This window comes from Acomys minous (assembly GCF_964271855.1).
Source record: "Acomys minous genome assembly, chromosome: 8".
NCBI lineage: Eukaryota > Metazoa > Chordata > Mammalia > Rodentia > Muridae > Acomys > Acomys minous.
In genome coordinates, this window is record NC_140489.1 from 101,549,866 (window position 1) to 101,570,475 (window position 20,610).

At 49.8% G+C, this 20,610-nt stretch overlaps 1 protein-coding gene across 7 annotated transcripts in view; it reads left to right on the forward strand.

The window, feature by feature from the left end:
• Positions 1-11,126, forward strand: part of DTNB (dystrobrevin beta) — a 216,508-nt gene extending 205,382 nt beyond the window's left edge. For 4 of the 7 annotated variants that reach the window (XR_014781191.1, XR_014781193.1, XR_014781194.1 and 1 more), the window contains 5 exons: positions 2,697-2,856; positions 3,612-3,701; positions 4,607-4,647; positions 9,554-9,589; positions 11,026-11,125. Coding sequence is in view for 2 of the 7 variants with exons in the window: in XM_084792601.1 (XP_084648727.1) it covers positions 2,697-2,856; positions 3,612-3,701; positions 9,554-9,558 (255 nt within the window). In the remaining 5 variants the exon portion in view is untranslated. Of the gene's footprint in view, positions 1-2,696; positions 2,857-3,611; positions 3,702-4,606; positions 4,648-9,553; positions 9,590-11,025 lie in introns of all 7 variants that reach the window. The other 3 variants (XR_014781192.1, XM_084792601.1, XM_084792602.1) reach the window with 3 other exon arrangements.
• The last annotated feature ends 9,484 nt before the right edge of the window (positions 11,127-20,610 follow it).

Consider the following 20,610-nt stretch of genomic DNA (forward strand, 5'->3'; position numbering starts at 1 on the left):
CCACATGGCTACAGCACTGCTTGGGACATGTTCTGTCCGTGTGCTGTTTCTGAGCTAGATCCCCAGCGGAATTCACAAGAACTCAAAATCCTCGCGTCTCTCCTTCCAGTTTTGCTCCCACAAAACCCTCCAATCTGACTGAGTCAGGGATCTACCTCTGGTTAGTTTATTCCTCCAGCTGCCACACCCTATTGTTCCAAGCTGTCTTCAAAACTATACCAGGTCTTTCTCATGGCACCTCTTGGGGGTCAGCCCTGCCAAGAGGAAGCTAAATATCTCCCTCCCAACCGCTGGCTGTCAGAAATGCCTTCAAGTGGATGAACACAAGCCTCAAACATCTATGAGAAGCGCATGGCTCCAGGAGTGGCTGCTGATGCTCTGGGTGAGGAGTGGCAGGGTTTACAGACCGAATCAGTAGTATAGGCAGCAATAAGATTTTCCCATGAAGCACCTGTTGTTGAGTAAGGGGCATTCTTGTTGTAGACCGAGAACTGGAAAGGGGAAGTGCAGGTCTTTTAGGAGTGCATTGTGGGTGACAGTCTGTTAGGAATGCATTGTGGGTGACAGTCTGAGTATTCTCAGCTTGGTTATTTTGAAAAGAGAAGGATGTTCCTGGACTGACAAACACTACTGTGCCTCAGTGGTTGGGGCCCAAAAGAGCTAGCAGAATCTGAAAACTTTTTAGTTTCTCTAAAGAAGATGATGTCTGCCATGTTGTCATAAAGCCCTTAAACAAAGAAGGTAAGAAGCCCAGGACCAACACACCCAAGATTGAGCTGAGCGTCTTGTTACTCCATGGGTAACTCCTGCAACACAAACGCCAACATGTTGCTCCGAAGAAACAATATCCCAAGAAAAGCGAGGAGGAAGCTGTAGGACATGCTAAGCTTTTAGAAAGAACACAGGAAGTCAAAGAAGAACACTGGCAACAGAATGCCAAGAGCTTTAACTTATAGTCTGAGTCCAGTCTTTAAGAGTAGCCGGGCGGTGGTGCCGTACACCTTTAATGCCTTTAATCCCAGCACTCGGGAGGCACACAATGTGAATTCAAGGCCAGCCTGGTCTACAGAACAAGTCCAGGACAGAAACTCTGTCTCGAAAAACCAGGAGTAAGAGGAGCGGGGGAGGAGGAGGAGAAAAGGAAGAATGGATAGCAGGGTGGTAGCCGGGCACGTCTTTCATCCCAGCACTCAGGAGGTAAAGGCAAGCAGACCTCTGTGAGTTCAAGACCAGCCTGGTCTGCATAGTTCCAGGACAGCCAGGGCTCTGGAGGGGGGGGGAACCTGTCTCAAATAAATAAGTGAATAATGACTAAATTATCAGGCTGTCATGAGGAAAGCTCCGCTCTAATGAGCATTTGGCCACTCTCACCTACTCCCAGGTCTGCCCAAACAGATGTACCGAGAGGGTGTGGCAGGTGACCAGCCGCTGTACTCAGAAGTGCAGCTGCCTGGGTGGGATCTCGGGGGTGAGAAGGCTGCCGTGGGAGAGGAAGGGGTTATTCTGGCATCTGCCTCTGCTGCACTGTGCTCCCTCCCACACACTCTCAAGAAGCTTCTCACGTAACCTTGCTATTTCTGTCCACAAAAGTCATTTTAAAAGATGGCCACTTTCGGGCTGGAGAATTGGCTCAGTGGTTAAGAGCACCATCTGCTCTTCCAAAGGACCCGGGTTCAATTCCTAGCACCCATATGGCAGCTCACAACTGTCTGTAACTCCAAGATCTGACACCCTCACACCAATGCACATAAATTTAAAAAAAATTAAATAAAAGTATATTTTGAAAGATGTCCACTTTCTTCTTCTTCTTCTTCTTCTTCCTCTTCTTCTTCTTCTTCTTCTTCTTCTTCTTCTTCTTCTTCTTCTTCTTCTTGTTCTTCTTTTTCTTCTTCTTCTCCCTACCCCCCTCCCCCCCGGTTTTTTGAGACAAGGTTTCTCTGTGTAGCCTTGACGACTGTCCTAGACTTGCTTTGTAGACTGGCCTCGAACTCACAATGATTGGACTGCCTCCGCCTCCCGAGTGCTGGGATTAAAGGTGTGCGCCATCACGCTCAGTTTTTTGTTTGTTTGTTTATTTTTTGGTTTTTCAAGGCAGGGTTTCTCTATGTTATCTTGGCCATTCTGGACTCACTTTGTAGATCAGGCTGGCCTCAAACTCAGTGATCCACCTGCCTCTGCTCCCCGAGTGCTGGGAGGCGGGAGGCGTGCGGTGCCACGCCCGGCTAGATGGCCAGTTCTTGGGGAATCAGATAAGAATGGGTACAGAATGTTGACATGCACACAGGATGTTTATGGGTTTTCCCTTTCTTGAAACCTCCCTTCTGTTATCCTTCTGACCAACATGTCCACCACAGGGCTTCTGCCTCTCTTCCTGACACTTCTTTCCCACCTTCTTAGCTGTTCTTTTTGTCCTTCTTTTCTGAGACAGGTTCTCACCCTGTAGCTTTGAACTTCCTCGGTAGCCCAGGCTGCCTTTGAATTCCCAGCCATCCTCCAGCCTCCTAAGTGCTAGGTCTCAGCCTGCTCTTACAGTGCTCTTTCTCCTACCCTGCTCCTTCCCTCTCTTTTCTTCCTCTCCCGAGTCCTGGCTCTTTTTATTTTTTATTTTTGTAAAGCATGACTCTGGGCCATGTTTTCCCCTTTCCTTGGAGAGATTAAACAACCAAGGTGACATGTTTTCTCTCTGGTCCTCCCAGGCTCAAGCCACAGGGTCACCACACACATCACCCACTCATGGAAGTGGCCGCCCCATGCCTATGCCTGTGCGTTCCACGTCTGCCGGCTCCACCCCAACCCACGGCCCACAGGATTCACTGAGTGGAGTTGGGGGAGATGTACAGGAGGCCTTTGCCCAAGGTGAGTCTCCAGGAGTCTGTGGAGATCTGAGGGGCTGAAAGCACACACAAGATGCCTGCCAGTTGCTTTCCTTTTATGCTCTTGGCTTTGGATGATCATAGTGTAGCTTTAGTAATCACATTTACAGTATAAATAAGGTATGTGCTGGCTCTTTCTCTATGATGGGCTGGTCTTCCATGGGAGGTCTGCAGGCGCGTGTGTCTGGCGTCCTGACTTCTGAGCCCTGGACTGAAGGAAATGCCTTATCTCTTCCCGAGGAATTGTATGGAATAAACTCAGATCACACATTTGGTCTATAAGGTCCTTATAACAAGCAAGAGCAGGAAGAGTGGTACTCTCCACGGGACTTAGCTGGAGGTCAGTAAGCATGCGCTAGCCACAGCCAACTGAGGAACCAGGCACATGCAGTCTTAAATACGGGGTGAGGGAGTCTTGGGAGGGAATGGAGACAAGGACATGGGAGACAGTGGTGCTGGAGAGTTCAGCTCCTTACCCCAAGACTGAGGAGCACCCTGGGGCAAAACTCACCTAAAACCCGCTCTCTACTGCGGTGCCTCCAGAGCATGGACTTGACAGGCTCCCGCTCTCCCAGTGGAGAAGATGGAGTGGAGACGGTGGGCTCCAGATGTGCGAAACTGCTGTGTTCTCCCCTGGTTGTCTCTGCACCCGTGTCCCAGGGCCTTGCTGGCTGGGGCGTCTCCCATGCCTTCCTCCATGCTCACCCACCTGCATTGCCATCTGTTCTGACTCCTCAGGTACAAGGAGAAACCTCCGCAATGACCTGCTGGTGGCTGCTGACTCCATCACCAACACCATGTCATCCCTGGTGAAGGAGCTCCACTCAGGTGAAACCCAGAGCTCCCTACCAGTCTCTTCCTCCTCTCTGTACCCTTGCCCTCCTGCCCTGCCCCACCACCGGGCACACAGCCCTGCTTTCCTACTCCATTTTCCCTTCTAGGAACACACAGGATCTTAACCCAGTGCCTCTCTCCCTCCTACATGAGATTACAGTTTATATTGAGAACAATCTGATGGAGCAGACACAGTTTCAACTTGAAGAAAACTCTGCTCTTCAGCCAGACCCCTTCCTCACTCCCTCATCTCTGTTCACACTTTATCCACAGCGGCTCTTTCCGTAGGCTGGCCATCAGCTCACTCTGAAGCTCTCCCGGACGCGGCCACCTGTCTGCTCCAGCCGCCCTTTGGCCTCCTCCTGCTTGATTCTGTTTGAAACTCTTGTCTTCTCCTTTTGCTCATGACCAGGCTCTGCTCTCACCTGAAGATTCCGCTGCAGCTCCCTCCGTTCTTCATGCTCAGGCCTATTTGACTTCTGCCTCCATCTCTTCATGACTCGGCCACTGTAGTGGCTTCTTAGAGTTCTCTGCTTCACAGCCTTTCCCCCTCCCACGAGCTGGGAAAGAAGGAGAGGATAAAACGCCACCACACCCACAAGTGCCCACAGGTCCATCAGTGATATAGACACTAGGTGGTTAGAAATTCTTTTCCAGCCATGGCATTTCTATGGGGGCTGCAGCATTCTCAGCAAGGGCCCATCTCTGTCCTTCATGCAGTACTCTGCAGTGGCTTAGCAGGGTTGCAAAGTGAAAACACAGAGCAGTGTTTCCCTGGGTTATTCAGACCCTCCTATGGAAGGCAAGCCAGGGTACTGTTTTCAGCAGGGGAAAGCATCCCCTTTAGGGTTGTCGCCTTTTCCACTCCTCTGCCCTCAAGTCCATCTGTTTTCCTGCAGGTGAGATTACACATGTATCCTGATTGGCTTTCCCAGCTCAGGTCAGTTGCCCATTCTGCCACAGGAGAAATGATGTCCTTACCCTGTTTCGTCCTGTTTCTCATGTCTACAGTGAAGCTCAGCCCCTCACTGTGCATGCATTGAGTGGGGGAAGGGGGCCGGTGCTTCAGGATGACCTCACAGGTGACTAGACGGCCTTTTCTCTGGTAGGTTTAACTTAGAGTTTTAGGGGGATTTTCTTAGGGATTCTGAGGCTGTGCAGATAAAGTACGGTTTTGCTCCTGGCCGCTTGCTACGGTTTATGCAAAACAAGTGGCTCACGAGTGAGCTCAGTACTCAAGAGTGAGAACGCAGTGTGATTGACAGGAACTGAGTCAGGCATGGTAGTGCATGCCTGCAATCCCCAATATGGGAGGCCTATGAATTCACAGCCCACCCAGGCTACGTGGTGGGGGGTGGGGGTGGGGACAAGAATATCAGTGTGTCATTTAGAAAGTACATTAGTGAGCCTTCATCCAACCCCCTTATTTTAGAAAATGATTTGCTTGAGATCACACAGTGTGCAGAAGAAAAACTAGTTCTAGAGCTTAAATGTACAAAAACATGAAGACAGGGCTCTTACCCGACCCAGGACAGAGGACAGGCCAGCTTCTATGAGTCCCCAAGCACAGAAGCCTATAGGTTGACACAGACAAACGTACGCATGACCCAGTATCCTTGTTAAATACAGAGATAAATCTTGTTCTTCAGTGGAAGGGAGAGAGCCCTGCACAACACAGTGCATGCTGACTTCTTCCTTGAAGGTGGCTTCTAGGGCTTTTGTTAGCTAGGAGTGGGTATCCTCTAACTCACAGTGATCCACCAGCCTCTGCCTCCTGAGTGCTGGGATTAAAGGCATGCGCCGCCACCACCCAGCCTCAAAGATATTTTTAAGTAATGGAACCATAGAGTTCAAAGGGGTCCCAAAGATATTTGATTGAGGCCTGGAGAGATGGCTCAGTGGTTAAAAGCACTGACTGCTCTCCCAGAGGACCTGGGTTCAGTTCCCAGCACCCACATGGCAACTCACAACTGCCTGTAATTCCTTTTCCCAGGGCATCCAACAACCTCACATAGACATACATACAGTCAAATACCAATGTATATAAAATAAAAATAAAAAACAAGCTGGGCGTGGAGGCACATATCTTTCAAGGCCAGCCTGGTCTGCAAAGCAAGTCCAGGGCAGCCAAGGCTACACAAAGAAACCCTGTCTCGAAAAAGCAAAAACAAAAAACAAACAAATAAAAACCAAAAAAAAAAACAAATTAAAAATATTTTTAAAGATATTTGATTGAACTTACTGTCAATAGAAAGGCCTCCAATTTGAGTATTTCCAGAAGGCTCATTTATAGCCAGCTCTAATCACTAGAGATTGCTTCCTTATTAGGAGCTAAAAATACCCTTTCTGTTGTGGGCTGCTCCCCACCTAAACTGCCCTGAGTCTAGTCTTCCTTCACAGGCCAACTTTCAAGTGTTTAATGGGAGCTAGCATGGTTACTACCAAGTTCTCTTCTCTTTAGTCAATTCTGCTCAATCCCTTTAACACTTCAACTATTACATCATTGTCTGCTTTCCTGCTCCACTATACCTGGTGAGATGTGGCCAGCACCCAGCCCTACTTCAAATCCCAAGTTAATCTGCGTTTCCCCCACCGTGCACTTCTATGATTGTTTTCTTGAACTTGAATGCAAAATACCAAGTGTGAGCCTAGTAGATAGCACACACACACACACACACATCATCAAGTATGTCAGCAGGTAGCATCATGCCCTCTGCTTCATGGGTGTGCGGAGTTCCAGTCAAACAGTGCCAGAGTCTGGAGCTGCTGGGCATGGGCAAGGGACATTTATACACCTGGAGGCTGCTTGCTGCCTTAAGTCTCTGCCTCAGACCTCCCAAGATGCCACACTCATCTGCCTCCCACACTAGTGCTAGACCAAAGGGTCACTGGCCTCCTTGGACTTGTTTCCACAGCAGAGGAAGAAGAGAAGATGCAGGATGAGGAAAAACAGAGGTAAAGGCAGGTCAGGAGTCCAGTATGAATGGGAGGCCGTGCTCTAGAGAAGTGGATGCCAACTTCCTTCCCCTTTGTGTCCGACATCTCTCCTACCACATCCTCCCCAAATCTGCAGCGCCCTCAGTTCCTCCTGCCTGTTCTCCCCTCTGAGGTATGCCCACAGGTAGTAATTTCAGGTGACTTATTCATATTCTGGGATACAAACAAGTCACAAAACATCACCTGCCCACTGTCCTCATGGGGTTGATGGTCTAATTGGAGAAACACGACTGAGATGTGCAGAAGTGGGGGCGAAAACAAATCAGCAGAAAGGGTTTATCAGAAGTACTGATTGCTGGCGGGGGAAGTAGCTCAGTGGGGTGCTTGCCTAGCACACCCAAAGCCCAGGGTAAACCTCAGAACCACATAAACCATAGGCACGGTGGCATACACCTGCAGCCCTGGTACTTGGCAGATGAAGACAAGAGGATCAGAAAGCCACGCTCGTCCTCTGCTGCAAAGTGAGCTCAAGACCAGTGTGGGCTATGTGATGCATTGCCACATAAAAGATAGATAGATGGATAGATAGATAGATAGATAGATAGATAGATAGATAGATAGATAGAACCCACCAATAAGTGTATAATAAATAATGCCAAGACTTTCTAAAAAGGGAGACTTGTAGGTTGGAATAGATGGCTTTCTGGAAGAATAAAAGCAAGAAAGAAAGGTGTTGGCAAAGGACAGTAATTCCTTCCTTGCCTCACTATGCATAGAAACTATTTATGTACTCGTTATGTGGGAAGAGAACTGATTTCATGTAAGATCCCATGTGATCCTTAACGCTGAGATATGCAGGTGATAATATTCCCATTTTAGTAATAGGGAAACAGATTCTAGGGGAGTCTGTTCATATAGCCTCTGAGTGGGAATTAGTGGGCTTGAAGTGGGCCTTTCCAACTCTAAACCTCATACTCTTGATTGTCACCTTTCAGTGGAATATTAAACAGATAACAAAATCCTCAAGACACTTGAGAGTCTCAAGTTATGTCTTAAATATATAAGATGTTGCTTCTTGATTCCTCCAGAACACAAACCCCCTGAGGTAGAGATTTCGGACTGTGTTGTTAGTGATGTAATCCTAGGTCTGGAACGGTGCCTGTCTTCTAGTAATGTCAGCGAATGAACCTATCTAAGGCAACAAACAGGGCACAGGCTAGCATTAAGTGAGGAGTGGTTGGCCAGCCTTAGAGGTGAAGGGGGAAAGCAGGAAAGGTGAGGAGGGACCAGCGCTGGCTCCTAGCTACTTCCTAGCCTGTAGGTCGGTCTGTAACACAGCCATCTTCATTTGGCTTTACAGCCCCAGACAAGGCTCCAAGGCTTATTAACTGGACAGGTTAATAAGTGGCAGAACCTGGATTCACCCCAGGCATCTCCAACCCCAAGCCCAGCGCTTTAATCTAGGCAGAACAACTAGACTAAGTGAAGTGGAGCCGCCCCCGTGCGAGGTGGAATGCAGTCAGGGGGAAGCAGGCTAGAAACCCCTCAGAACAGTGGCTCTGTAGTGCTGTTTGTCCCTTGGGGTGGTATGGATGAGAGGCTGCTGGGTATGAGTCAGTGAGAATGGCTGTCAGAGGAGAGCAGCCACTCAGAGGTCCTGGTCTAGATAAGACGGGCTATGGGGCAGGAGGAACAAGACATGTCCACATGTGTAAACGCTCACCCAGCCCCAGGCATCTGCCCATACCCTAACCAAACTCAGCATTGCTGGGAAGCATTCTTGACTAAAGACATAGCCGCTGCTGCCTTGGCCTCCCTTCCCATGAGCCTCCCTGCCCTAGGAGCTCCTCTGGGCCCCTCCTTAGCTTCCCTCCACTTCCCCAAAGCAAGAAGCCCTGTCTCTGTCCCTGGCTGAGCTCGTCAGTACCTTTCTGTCTACTCTTAGCCTCCCTGTACTCTAAGCCACGTGTCTGTGTGAAGGCTTTCTGCGGCATGTAGGTGCCACCTCTAAGGGCTAGAGGGTAGAGTTAGGGTGCAAGATGAGAGTTTTTGTTTGCCTCTCAACATTGTGTGGGTCCTTGCAGATATGGTGTGGGAACACTTATCAATAACTATTGATCTTGCAAAGAAAGATTTCTTTCGGGGTGAAGTCAATCTCACGTGACCTAAACACAACCCAGTCATCCAGCACACTGGTCTGTTGAGCACACAAGTCACGAGCACCAAATGGGTACTTTGGAAGCACTCTGACTGAAGCAGGCTCCCCTTTCCCGCATTCATGCCTAGCTGTCACCTCTGTCTGCTCTACCCTGGCTATCTGAATCCTAGAGAAGGCATCCTGCCACGCTGTGGTGCCCTTCCTAGGGCATCCCCTCATACCAAGTGTGACACAAGATCACAGAATGAGACCGACTGTTGCCTCCTCAGGTGCCCCAGCATCCACATTTATCTGAATCACTCCAGGGCTTCTGCGCCCTTCAAAATGTCCCCAATGCATATCTGGGCAGCAGTGGTGTCTCTGAGAACAGAAATGGACTCAGAGCATCCAAGAGGGACCTGGATAGCAATATTGTCCCAGAACATAGAGAAGCAATGTCCCCATCAAAAGTGTTCCCACCTTGTTTCCTTTCTGAACCAAACAGGCTCTGACCCCTCTGTAACTGCTCCCTAGAGTTATGGTGACTCTGCTTCCATTGGTTGATTTTCTTCACCACACTCCCTGTCAGTTGAGTTGTGGGTCTTAGGTGATCTGCCTCTTAGCCAGTTATCCCTGCAGGAAAGTTCAACAGAAAGGGAGATGCAAGTCTAGCCCCTGGGCTGGGTGGGTCAGGAAAGCCCCCTTAGAGGAGCCCAGAGGACTGAGGAGAGCCTGACTGTGACCTGTGCTGTTTCTGCCTGTGCTGCTACAGGTTAGCCGAGGAGCCACCAGGACACAGGAAGCTCAGGTGAGTAATGTCCTCGCCTTTCTCCTGCCTCCTCCCATCACAGGTCCCAAGCCAGAGCAAGCCTAATTTAGGATTAGGATGTCCTTGAAAGAACCCAGCTGCACCTTTTCCTCTTCTCCCCACAGTAGCCTACACTGTGCCGGCCACTGGCCTGTCTTGCATTGCATGTCATGGCCTGATGTCACCAACCATCTCCCTGCGCTTCCTCTACCTCTGTACCCGTCCTTTGTAGCCACTGTCTACCCCACAGCAAGAATTCCCCTGGGATCGTATCACTTAACACTGCCTCCTAGTGCAAAGAGCCAATGAGTCAAAAGACAGACACTCTTCTGATCTTAAGGGACCAGTCTTAAAGAAAGGTCCCCCCCCCCCAATTTAATGTGTATTCTGATGGTAGCTAAGCTACACACTATTGGAACTTCCGAGGTTTTTGTTTTTAGTTTTTTAATTTTTCAAGACAGTATCCTACTATGTAGTAACTTTAGCTGTCTGAAAACTCACCATGTAGACCAGGTTATCCAACTCATAAGGATCCAACTGCCTCTGTATCCTGAGTGCTGGACTAAAGAGGTATACCACTATACTTGGTCTCTACTTATTTTTTTAAAAAATCAGGTGTCTTTTTCAATCTTCAAGGTAGAAAATCCAGGGCTATGGCACCACCAACCAGAAAAGGAACTTTCTCAGATAACTTTCTAAGTGGTGTTATCTCAGAGCTGCCTCTTGGCTGGACTGGTCCCCTCCCTCCTTGCTAGGCCAGCACACTTGGTTTGCAGAGCTAATTGCAGGTGCCCCCCCCCCCAGGATACTGCTTCTTAGTATATGCAGATTAGCCCCATGCACTGTTGGTAGGTCAGGAACTGACTCAAAGGCCTTCAGGAGCCTTCCAGGTCTTCTCTGTCCCTAGGGCAAGAGGGATTGCATTTAAGAGAGTTATGTGAGCACCATCTAACCTGCTTCTTTGGTGTACACGAAGAAGCCAAAGCTCACACTCAAGAACTTGGCTCCAAGGCTATAATGATGTCTTTGCCTATGACCCATGTGAGCAGCTATGAGAAGCCAGCAGTAGAGACAGATGAAAGGTGCCATATACTGCAGCCCGCTCTGCTGCAGAAGGCTTCCTCTCCTCTCATGGTCATCGGGCTCTCTGCATTCTCAGCCCAATTCCTCTACCACGCCTCCTCCCCTTCCAAACCATTTTTTTATTCAATCAAAGCACTTTCCTACCCCTGTGACACAAGCAATGACCTCAGAAGGCAGACGTCCTCTCCCACCGAACCCTGTTCCACCTAGAGAGAAAAGACCCCTACATGACAAATGAAGAGCTGAGAGAACAGGCATCCTCCCCGCTCCATGCAGATCCTGTGGTTCACAGCTGTTAGCAGCTTTGCCCTGAGCCCCTGGTGTGCTTATGACTAACAGTCTGTCTTGTACAGGCACAGAGGTGGAGGAGCAAGCTGGCACCGACAAGACAAGGGAAGGTCTACCCCAGAGGCACATTCCTATCCGTCTTTCTGCTGCACACCTGGACCGGGCTTGCAGGCTGCCAGACTCACTCAGCCACCAGAGAGAGGAGCCAAGCCTATGGGAGGTGGGGAGGGACTGCCTGAGGCCCCAGCTGGTGGGCCTCCTTGCGTAGCCCTGCATGTACTAGCGTCTGCATTCCTTCCTCAGGGCATGGTCTCATCTCTGCATCAGGAATTTACCAGGAGATGGAAAAGAAAAGAAAAAGCGCTGAGCCCGTGTGTGTTCCTGACCTAATGGGGTTCCTCCTGGCAGCTGGCCAGCCCAGGGTACTCTCCCTAGTGTGGGCACACAAGTTTCTTTCCTACCTTTGACCTTTAAAAACCAACAGATCTTCTGTCTATGCAAAGAAAGCTGCAGGCCTTGCTCAGTTCTACAGACATTCACACCCTGGCCTCAGTGCTAAAAATAGTCATAGCCAGCCCCCCCCCCCCTTCCTCTCTGAACTGGTGAGGCTTCCGCCTGCTCAGTGCTGTTGTTCTACAGCCAGGAGGAGGGCAGAGCACTTTGTGGTCCAGTCAATGGAGAGGCAGCAGTGTGCTTAGTGCCAAGCTGGGGCTGGCAGCCAGGGGGCGCACTGCCTGGGTGCTGCACATGCATCCTCTCCTGGGGTCCTGTGGCACACGTGATCACCAAGTCCAATTCACATTGATTTTTTCCCCCTGCTCCCTGAGCTCCAGGATGTTATTTTTAGTAGGAAAGCTACTATAAATATTTATAAAGGGCAGTGACTAGAATGAAGCAAGAGGCCCCACAGCTGGCATTGCAGCATTCCCCACACACCTCTGCAGACCCTCCCTAGTTGTGAGGTGGGGTACCATGAGAATCTGTTGGAGGAGCAGTCAGGGACCACAAAGAATGGATGCTGTTGCATTCCCTTCCCATTTGCCTCTCTGCCTTACTCCCATTTCTAGCTGGAGTAACTCAAGGCTGAGAGACATGATAAGAACCTTGCTGAGCCGAGGTCCTCAGTGTCCGGGGTACGAAGTATGAAGGGCAGGCACACTGTGGCTCACTGCCACTGGGGGAAAACAGAAAAATAGGAGTTGGGGCCTGGCTTCTGCTCAGCTGTTGTGAAAGCCCTTGAATGGCTGGTTAGTGGGCAAAGCTAAGGTCCTGGAGGGCCAGCAGGAGCTTAAGGCTGCCCACACTCAGGGAAAAGGGGTTCAGGCTTATAGATGGCCAGAGGGGCAAAGATGAATACCATACGGAAAGTTCTGGGGACACACTGCACACCCCAGTGATGAAATAAACTGTAAGGGGGTGACAGCCTCACAGACAACATCGTGGGGTGGCTGTACTTTCCCCATCCTCACGTCTCACAGTGTGCCCAGAAACAAGGCAGCCGCCTACCTCTTGACTCCTTACGTGAGCATCTTGTTTCCCCCAAAGCACCAAGAGACAACAATGCCAAGTACCCAGGGCTGCAGGGCCAAACTGCTCTCTGCCTGCCTCTGGAAGGAGTGATGTTCACATACCGCTGACCAGAGACAGAGGAAAGGGCTGCATTCGTGCCTTGACGCCAGCATTTGAGATACGATGTCTACCTTTGTATGTTGATTATTTATTTCTTTTAGAGCTAGAATACCCATTATTATCTAAGGCCCCCAATGTCCTGGCATCCACTTTCAAAGTTCTATACCAGGTTCTTGCCTCCATGATTTGGAACACGAGGCCACGTTATGGTGGGCACTTAGAAGCCTAATTTAATTTAGGCAGATGATCTGTTAGAGTCATGTGCTGGTAGACGCCCTGGCCTGCAGACTGTACAACACCCTGATCTAGATTGCTGCTATATGTGGCAGGGAAGAGCCAGATGCTCCCTGGGCCGTCATTTGTGTATGATGAGGGGAGATTGAGATCATCTGACCTGGAACTTGTGGTCTTCCTACCTCTGTGTCTCAAATGATGAGACTGCAGGCGTGTGCCACGAACCTGGCCACCCTGGGTCTTGAAACAACTGCCCTCCTAGCTCTGGAGCATGCGTACAGCTATCCTGAACATATCTCACCCTCCATTCTTTATCTACTGGTAGACTCGCTGCCTGCTCCTTGTTCCTGGTGCCCACCAGCATTAGGTGCAGTTGCCATGGCAATGCCAAGTCATCCGAATTCCTGCTGCTGTGTCTAGAATCGGAGGGCTGGTTGGTGGGCTCCAAACTTGGCCTCAGCTAGTGCACTCTTCAGGGGACAGGTGTTTGGTTACAGCTGGAGTGTGCCAGGTAGGTGGCCTCCCTGCCTCTGGAAGACCTCTGTAGTAGCAAAACACCCACACCCTCACAGGCTTTCAGAAATGGGGGGGGGGGGGTCCGGACCAGCAAGGCTTCTAGGTAACACCCTATGCCAATAGTTCTCAACTGAGTGTGCATCTGAACCTACCACAAGCCTTGTTGATGCCTCCAAAGTTGCTGAGCCAGGTGATCTGGTGCTCTTACCCAGGAGCCTGAACTGCCAACACTGCTCTGAGCTTTTATGAAGAGGAAACCAATCTCACCCATGCAGGGAACTACTTTTTAGTCAGCAGAAAAAAAGGGCCGGAGACTGTTGTCTGTCCTAGAGGAAGAAGTGATAGGGGGAACCTCAGAGATCCCATCTTTTGCCTGGGGGCTGGAAGAGAGTAATGTGTGCTGGAGCTGGTGACTCCTATACCTCACTTCTCTTGTCCTTCTTTTAGATTTAACTATGTCGCTGGGGGCGGAGAGGTATGTGCACATACATGTAAGTGCAGGTGCCCACAGAGTTTAGAGCTGGAGTTACAGGTAGTTGTGAGCCACCCTGTGTGGGTCATAGAAACCAAATGTGGGTCCTGTGCAAGCACAGTACATACCCTTAACTGCAGAGCCTTCTCTTCAGCCTGGTAGACAGAATCTTTCTCTATTTTAATGATCAATAAACAGAGGGCCTGGAGGAATGGCTCGAGTCTGCTAAGAAGTCCTTAATTACACATGATCAACCACGACAAATCCACCTTAGCCCAGTGAGAGCCCTTAACCTGGTAACAGAAACTCCTGTCCCAATGCTAGCCTACAACCGTGGCCTCACTGTCAGTTGTGCTGGTAGTGTTGTGGACATCTAGGCAGACATCACACTCACTGATGCTTGCATCAGTAAGGCTCACATTTCCCACACCCTTGAACTTCCAGTGGGAACTATGGTTTTCCTGTAGGAAGCAGAACTTTAGATTCAGCCCCTGAACTTTAGATTCAGCCCCTGATCTGTAACTGGTGGGGCATTTACCCCACCAGGGCTGAAAGCCACCTGTAGAGACATCAGGCTTTTCACTCAGCTCTAAAGACACCTGTCAGTCAGTAGTGGAAAACGTTTCATCATGTACCAGGCACCAAATCCTACTGAGCAATGTTCAGTAAAGAATCAACTTTGGTCCTGGGTCCCAAACCAATTAGAGTCCTCCCTATAGATCTAAAACCCCCAGCCCAAGAGTCCCATAGGACCTAACCTTTGCGTCCCACTGTCACTCCCTGAGGGTATGCCCTTCTCCCAGTGGCCTCTGGGGACAATGAGACTTCCTACTCCCATGTAGCCTCTGGAACTGTACCTGGGAGAGGAGCCCCTCTTTGGCCACTGTCTTCCTAATGTTACCACTCTGCAACTCATTGGTGGATGGGGTGCTTGGTGGATGGGATGCTTGGAAGGAATTGCTGCACCTTGGGCTTCTGGGAATGAAGTCATACAGTGAGTAAGTCACATGCCACAGGTGACAGGAGCAGCTTTGGGCCCAGGGATAGGAATGAGGCACAGATTATGGCTGAGAGGGTCTGATGGGGTCCTCTACTTTCTGCCCTTCTTTTCCCCCTTGGCTGCCAGTTGTTGTGAGTCCTACTTTCCTCACTGCCTAAGCAACCATCCTGAGCTCACCCTTCACACACACCCAGCCCACCATAGGAACCCAGATCCCTGCTCCTAAGAGGAGGAAAAAGGCCCAAGGAACAGCAGATGCACTGGAGAAGAGAAGTGAAAGGATAAAAGGGGCAGAAGTAGGTGTGTAGCTGCAGGCATGAGAGCAGTGCTCACACTGGAGGGTGTGCATGGTGGCATAGGGCCAGCTTCCCTCACTAGGCTCAGGTGATGGCTTCCTTTGTCCAGAAGCAGCTCATTAGGTCTGCAGTTTACCCTAATTATTACGGCATAGATTGCTCTGAGGCCCAAACTTCATAGTCCCTTCAGTAGGTTCACAAGCACAGGTGCTATTTCCTGTCTCAGAGATTTATCTGCCTCTCCCTCCCCTTCATACCCTGCGTGTTTCCCCAGCCTAGCTCCTGCATGATTTCCTGGGGGCTGCATGCTTCAAGGATGCCGCTTATCTGTGTGCCTTCAGCCATCCAGAGAGAGTGGGAATTAGATTGGGGTCATCCAGAGGCCTCGGGCCAAACTTTGCACACGGTGGGGTTTAAAGCTAGTGCAGTGGGGAGGGGCCCCAGTTTAACAGTTTTGTTTGATGAGGCCCCTACGTTGAGCAGCCCGGAGCCCCACCTGCTGCTCATTGGGCTTTTCCTGCCCCCCTCTTTATGACTGGGTCTTAATCCCCTTCTATTCTGTTGAGAGGAGACAGCTCTATCACAAGGTCACCTGGGCTGTGTTGAGCACACACAACTCCCCTCAGAAAAGGCCTTCCACTTGGCACACCCAGGCACACCCTGCATAGCAACTCTGCTTTCAGAACTATGTCCCAGCTAAGCCCCATGCCCAGAGAGTACAAACAGGGTAATGAGACACTTAGAGAGGGATGGGTATAGCTCACTGCTCCACTGCTTGCCTAGAATACATCAGGCTACTGGTTCAATCCCCAGTGCCAACACAAAGGACATCTGGGAAGGGAAAACCGAATCCAGGCATAGTGGCTCGCACATACATCCCCAGCACTCTGACAGAGACAGGGACTACAGTAAGTTCACTTCCAGTCAAGATTCTATACAGTGAGACCTTATCTCCTAAAGTAGCAACAATGAAAAACAAGAAACACAGGTCTTCACAGCGGCTCTGTTACAGGAATGTGTGTTGGTGCCACTGACTGACCAGAGCAGGTGGGATTCTTCAAGGGGCTTTCTCTGAAAGAAAGGAAACCAATATACACTTCATGTGTACCAGGTGTGTTTATGTATGCAGTCTTGTTGGATGCCATCTGCTCACAAAGCTGCCATGTTAGGTTTATTCATTCCCAGAAGTATAAGGCTCAGAAAGGTCAAGTGCCTTGCGTGAGATCACACAAAGTAACAAGTCCCATCTGTATGCTTGACTGATGCTCCTGTGACCTCAGACTCCCGTCACCTCAGACTGCTAATGTGGTCAAATCTGTGCAAAGTTTCAAGGAAGAGGAATGTTCAAGTTCAGTTGAAAGAGCAGAGAAGTGGCTTAGGGGAAGATGTGCAATATCCTGTCTGTTGTCTTAACAAGAGTCTGGTTTGCCCACCTCAAAAGCCACAATGGAAGCTGGGAGCATAGCCCAGATGGTATAGTGTTTGCCTAGCATTCAAGGAAGCATAGGCTGTAATCCCAAACTGGGGAAATGGAAGCAGGATACGATCATCATTCTTACCTATGTGGTGACTTTGGACACCTGCCTGGGCTACAGAAGACCTTGTCTCCAAAAGGGGAAAGTCACAGTGGAAGCTGGGCTTCATACTATATGCTTGGACTCCCAACACTTTGAAAACTGAGGTAGGAGGGTTACATGTTCAAGAGCAGCCTGAGCTATATAGTGAGTATATGACCAACCTGGGCTACATAGTGAGACCCTGCCCCTCCCCCAAAAAAAGACAAAAGGCAGGGCTAGAGGGATGAGTTAGCCATTAAAAGCACTAGCTGTTCTTGCAGAGGACCTGGGTTGGATTCCCACCCACCTCCATAGTGATTCACAACCATCTATAACTCCAGTTCCAGGGGATCTGATACCATTCTCTGGGCACCAGGCACACATGTGGTACATGACATACATGCAGACAAAATGCATATGCACATAAAATTAGAAATTGGGAGGGGGCACAAAAGCTACAGTGAAGGAATAGCCACTCAGATTTACTGTTATTTTTTAAGCCTTAAACTGGATAATGTTCCAGTTCTTCATGCCACCCCAGGCATACCCTTTAGTCCCTTCCAGTCCATTTAAACTCAACCTGGACCTGCCACAGACAACTGTGTTCGCTTTCCCTAGGTATGGAGCCTGTGATGCTAACCTCAGCAAGAAGAGAAGGCAGAAACAACAGCCTTCCTGGATCCGTTCAATATATACGCGGACAGTGTTTAGACTTGAGTCCCACAGTGTCCCAATAGGCACTGCAAATACCTTCATCCCCTGGGTACCAGTGAGGCAACTGCAACAGGAATGCTGTCTGGGGACCAAAGGGTGACATGTGAATCTTAAAGCAGTCTCCAGAGATAGATCTAGCCCCAGGAGGAACTGCCTTCCCTTGGTCCATAACAAAACTAGTAGACTGCATGACAAAAAAAGGATGGTTTGTCCAGCTCATGGCTCTCTAGGCTAGAAGGCCACCATCAGACAACACCTGGCCAGGGCCTCCTGGACATGTGGTGGGAGAGCAGGAGGGCAATGTGTTAAAAGAGCAAACCACAAGGGGCAGCCTTGCTTTCTAACAACCCACTCTTGCTGTAACTAATCCTGGTTCCCCCAGAGAGACCACTAATTCCTCTTAGCCATCTAATCACCTCTTAAAGGCCCAGCACCTCTCAGTGCTGTTCCTCTGATGACTAGGTTTGAGTGTTTCAGAGGAGCCAAGCCATGTTCAAATGTCCAATAGGTGTGGCTACGCAAGACTGAGTTCCTTCCATATATTATTTCTCCTTAACAAGAACGCACAGATTGTCCATCTCTGGGTAAACCAGAACATTTCTCACTAGGGCCCAGGGGACCGGTAGATCTGTGTTAACATCTCAAAGCCCCATTCTGCACTCCTGTTTTTCGGGGCAGAATGTGAAAGTCTTAGGGTCCTCTGAGAGGTTACCCATCCCATCCTGAGCAAGCTTCACACAGAGGAGAGTTGCCTGACTCTGTAAGGGGATCTCCAGATTTAATCAGCTCTACAGAGAGGCTGTGATATTCTCACTGCCATGTGAGAAGTAGGGCCAATCAGAGCATCATAGAATTTGACAGCACAGGAAACTGAAGCCAAGGCCTCACATGGCCTGGGGCCACCCAGAGATGGGTTGGAGGAGCTCCCAAAGCGGCCAGTGATGCCTTCCAAACTCCTGCCAGCATGCATCATGGCAACTAGGCCTGATGCACCAGAGACTCCTGGGTAGGACAAGATGATGAGTGCACCCCTCCGACCACTCACTCTATGCCCAGCCCGAGGCTGAGTAAGCATCTGCCCTCAGTCCTTGCCTCCTTCACCCCATGACTGACAAGAGCCGCTTCCAGGTACAAGAGGCTGACAGTCACATCACAGGTCCCCAGAAGATGACATTTATCCTAGAACAATCCTGTCCAGTGAGTAGTCTGAACTTAGCTGACCAAAGAGGATCCCTCTCCTCTGTGCTTACTTAAAGTCTCCTGCAAGATGACGTTAGGTGAACAAGCAGGAATTACAACGCCTCCCACAGTGGGGATACCAGGTCCTAGAGAGCAGCTAAATGCATTAATGCAGTCCTCTGGGAAGGAGGCAACTGGATGGAGCTGTGAAAGGCAGGCAGACAAAGATACACCTGCTCATTACCAAGCCTGGACATAGTAAAATGCCTAGGGAATAAAAGCCCAACTTGGCATAAGTAAACCGGTGACAATATCTAAGAGTGCAGCCGTGCTGCCCCATTCTGTGATACACTAGTTGGCTCCTTCAGCATCTTTTTTTTTTTTAATCAAAGAAATTATTTTTGAAGTAAAAAAAATTCCTCCTGAGGAAAAACTTGGCTTCCCTGGCTCTTGCCTTTGAAGCTTCGCTGTCACTACCCTCGCTGCTGATACTCTGAGGTCCCTTTCAGTCTGGAGGCCTGTGGTGATGTCAGCGTACCCCAGCTGCTTTCAATTAAGCCCCTTGAGCTGAAGAGCAAATGGCTTGAGCAAGTTGATTTTCCAAAGGGTCAATCTTATTTTGAACCAACGTGTCAAAACAAAATCAACCCAACCACAACACATACTAAGCAAATAAATACATCTCTTCTCAGATTCCCTTTAAAAACTGCAAGTGTGTAGCAAGAGGCAGAGCCCTCAGCTTGAACTCTGAGAGAGAAGGAGGGAGGTCTGTTTCAACGCCTCCAAAGTAGGGGGCCCAAGACCTGGCAACAAAACCGAGCCTGGCTTTGGGAGTCACCTGTAACCAAGGTGGCCCAGCACTGGAGGCTGTGTAAAGTGAACTCTGAGCCCCACCTGTACCTGCCTTTACCCTGGCCACAGGTTGTGCCAAATGGGAAGGACACATGGCCTACAGAAGTGGGCCACAGAGGCTAGGAAGGGAAGTGGGGAACCTTCTGAAAGCAGGGTGCTAATGCACCCATCTTGTTGGTATCTCCTTGCTGCTGGGAGAAATGCTTGGAGCATGGCACCCCCAAGTCATGCAGTTACCTATTAGGCTCTGCTTTGTCCTGAGGTCTATACTTGAAAGTAGAATTTGAGGCGGCCCAAAGTTTTATTTTGTCTGCCCAGGAGGATCTTTTTAAAAACAACAGGCTCCAAACGGTGAACTGTCAAAAGTTTTTTTTTGTTGTTTTTTTGTTTTTTAACAAGATATAGGCTTCTGGAACCATCACACTATCTAGCTCTGTTGCCCTTCAGTTCACAAGGCAACCAGCCTGCTGTTCTTGGATGTCCCCGTACAGACCTCTCTAAACCACACCTTGCTGGCTATGTGTCCTAGGGAGGTGGCTCAAGATGCTCCATTGGCATTCTGCACCCTCCAAGACCCTCCAAGACAGAAAACCTCCCTCACCATCCCCAGGCAGCAGCCCTGAGGTGGCCACCCACTGAAAACCCAGCTGACCACATCAGCTCACCAGGAAACATCCATACCCATAGGCATCCTGTCCACTGCAGCCACCTCCATGCAGAGCCAGAGAAGGCTTTCTGCTGAGTCAGACATCCCTCGACCCCCAATCTCCTACTCCTGGTGCCTGCCATCAGCATGCCTTCTGCTGCCATTGCTGAGGCTAGGGAATGCCAGTGACAAAAGTCCCATACCCCTAATCTATGTGCAGATCATGCATTCTGCTTAGTGTAAAATTTGCATAGGTTACAGAGCAGTTTGTGGAAGATGTGGCCTTGGACTCCCCTGTGGTGGTGGCAGGCCTGGAATGACCCATTGGGGTGGCCCAGTCAGAAGTAGGGGGAAAGAGAGAGGGGGTGGTGGTGGATAGAATTGAGGATGCTTACCATACCCGTACTAGGAAGGTAGACGGAAAAGGACGACTCAGAGTTGGCTGCTAGCCTGAGCTACAGAGTGAATTTCAGGCCAGCCTGGACTACAGTGTCAAGACCATCTCAAAACAAAAAAACAAAAACAAAAACTGGGCTGGAGAGATGGCCCAGAAGTT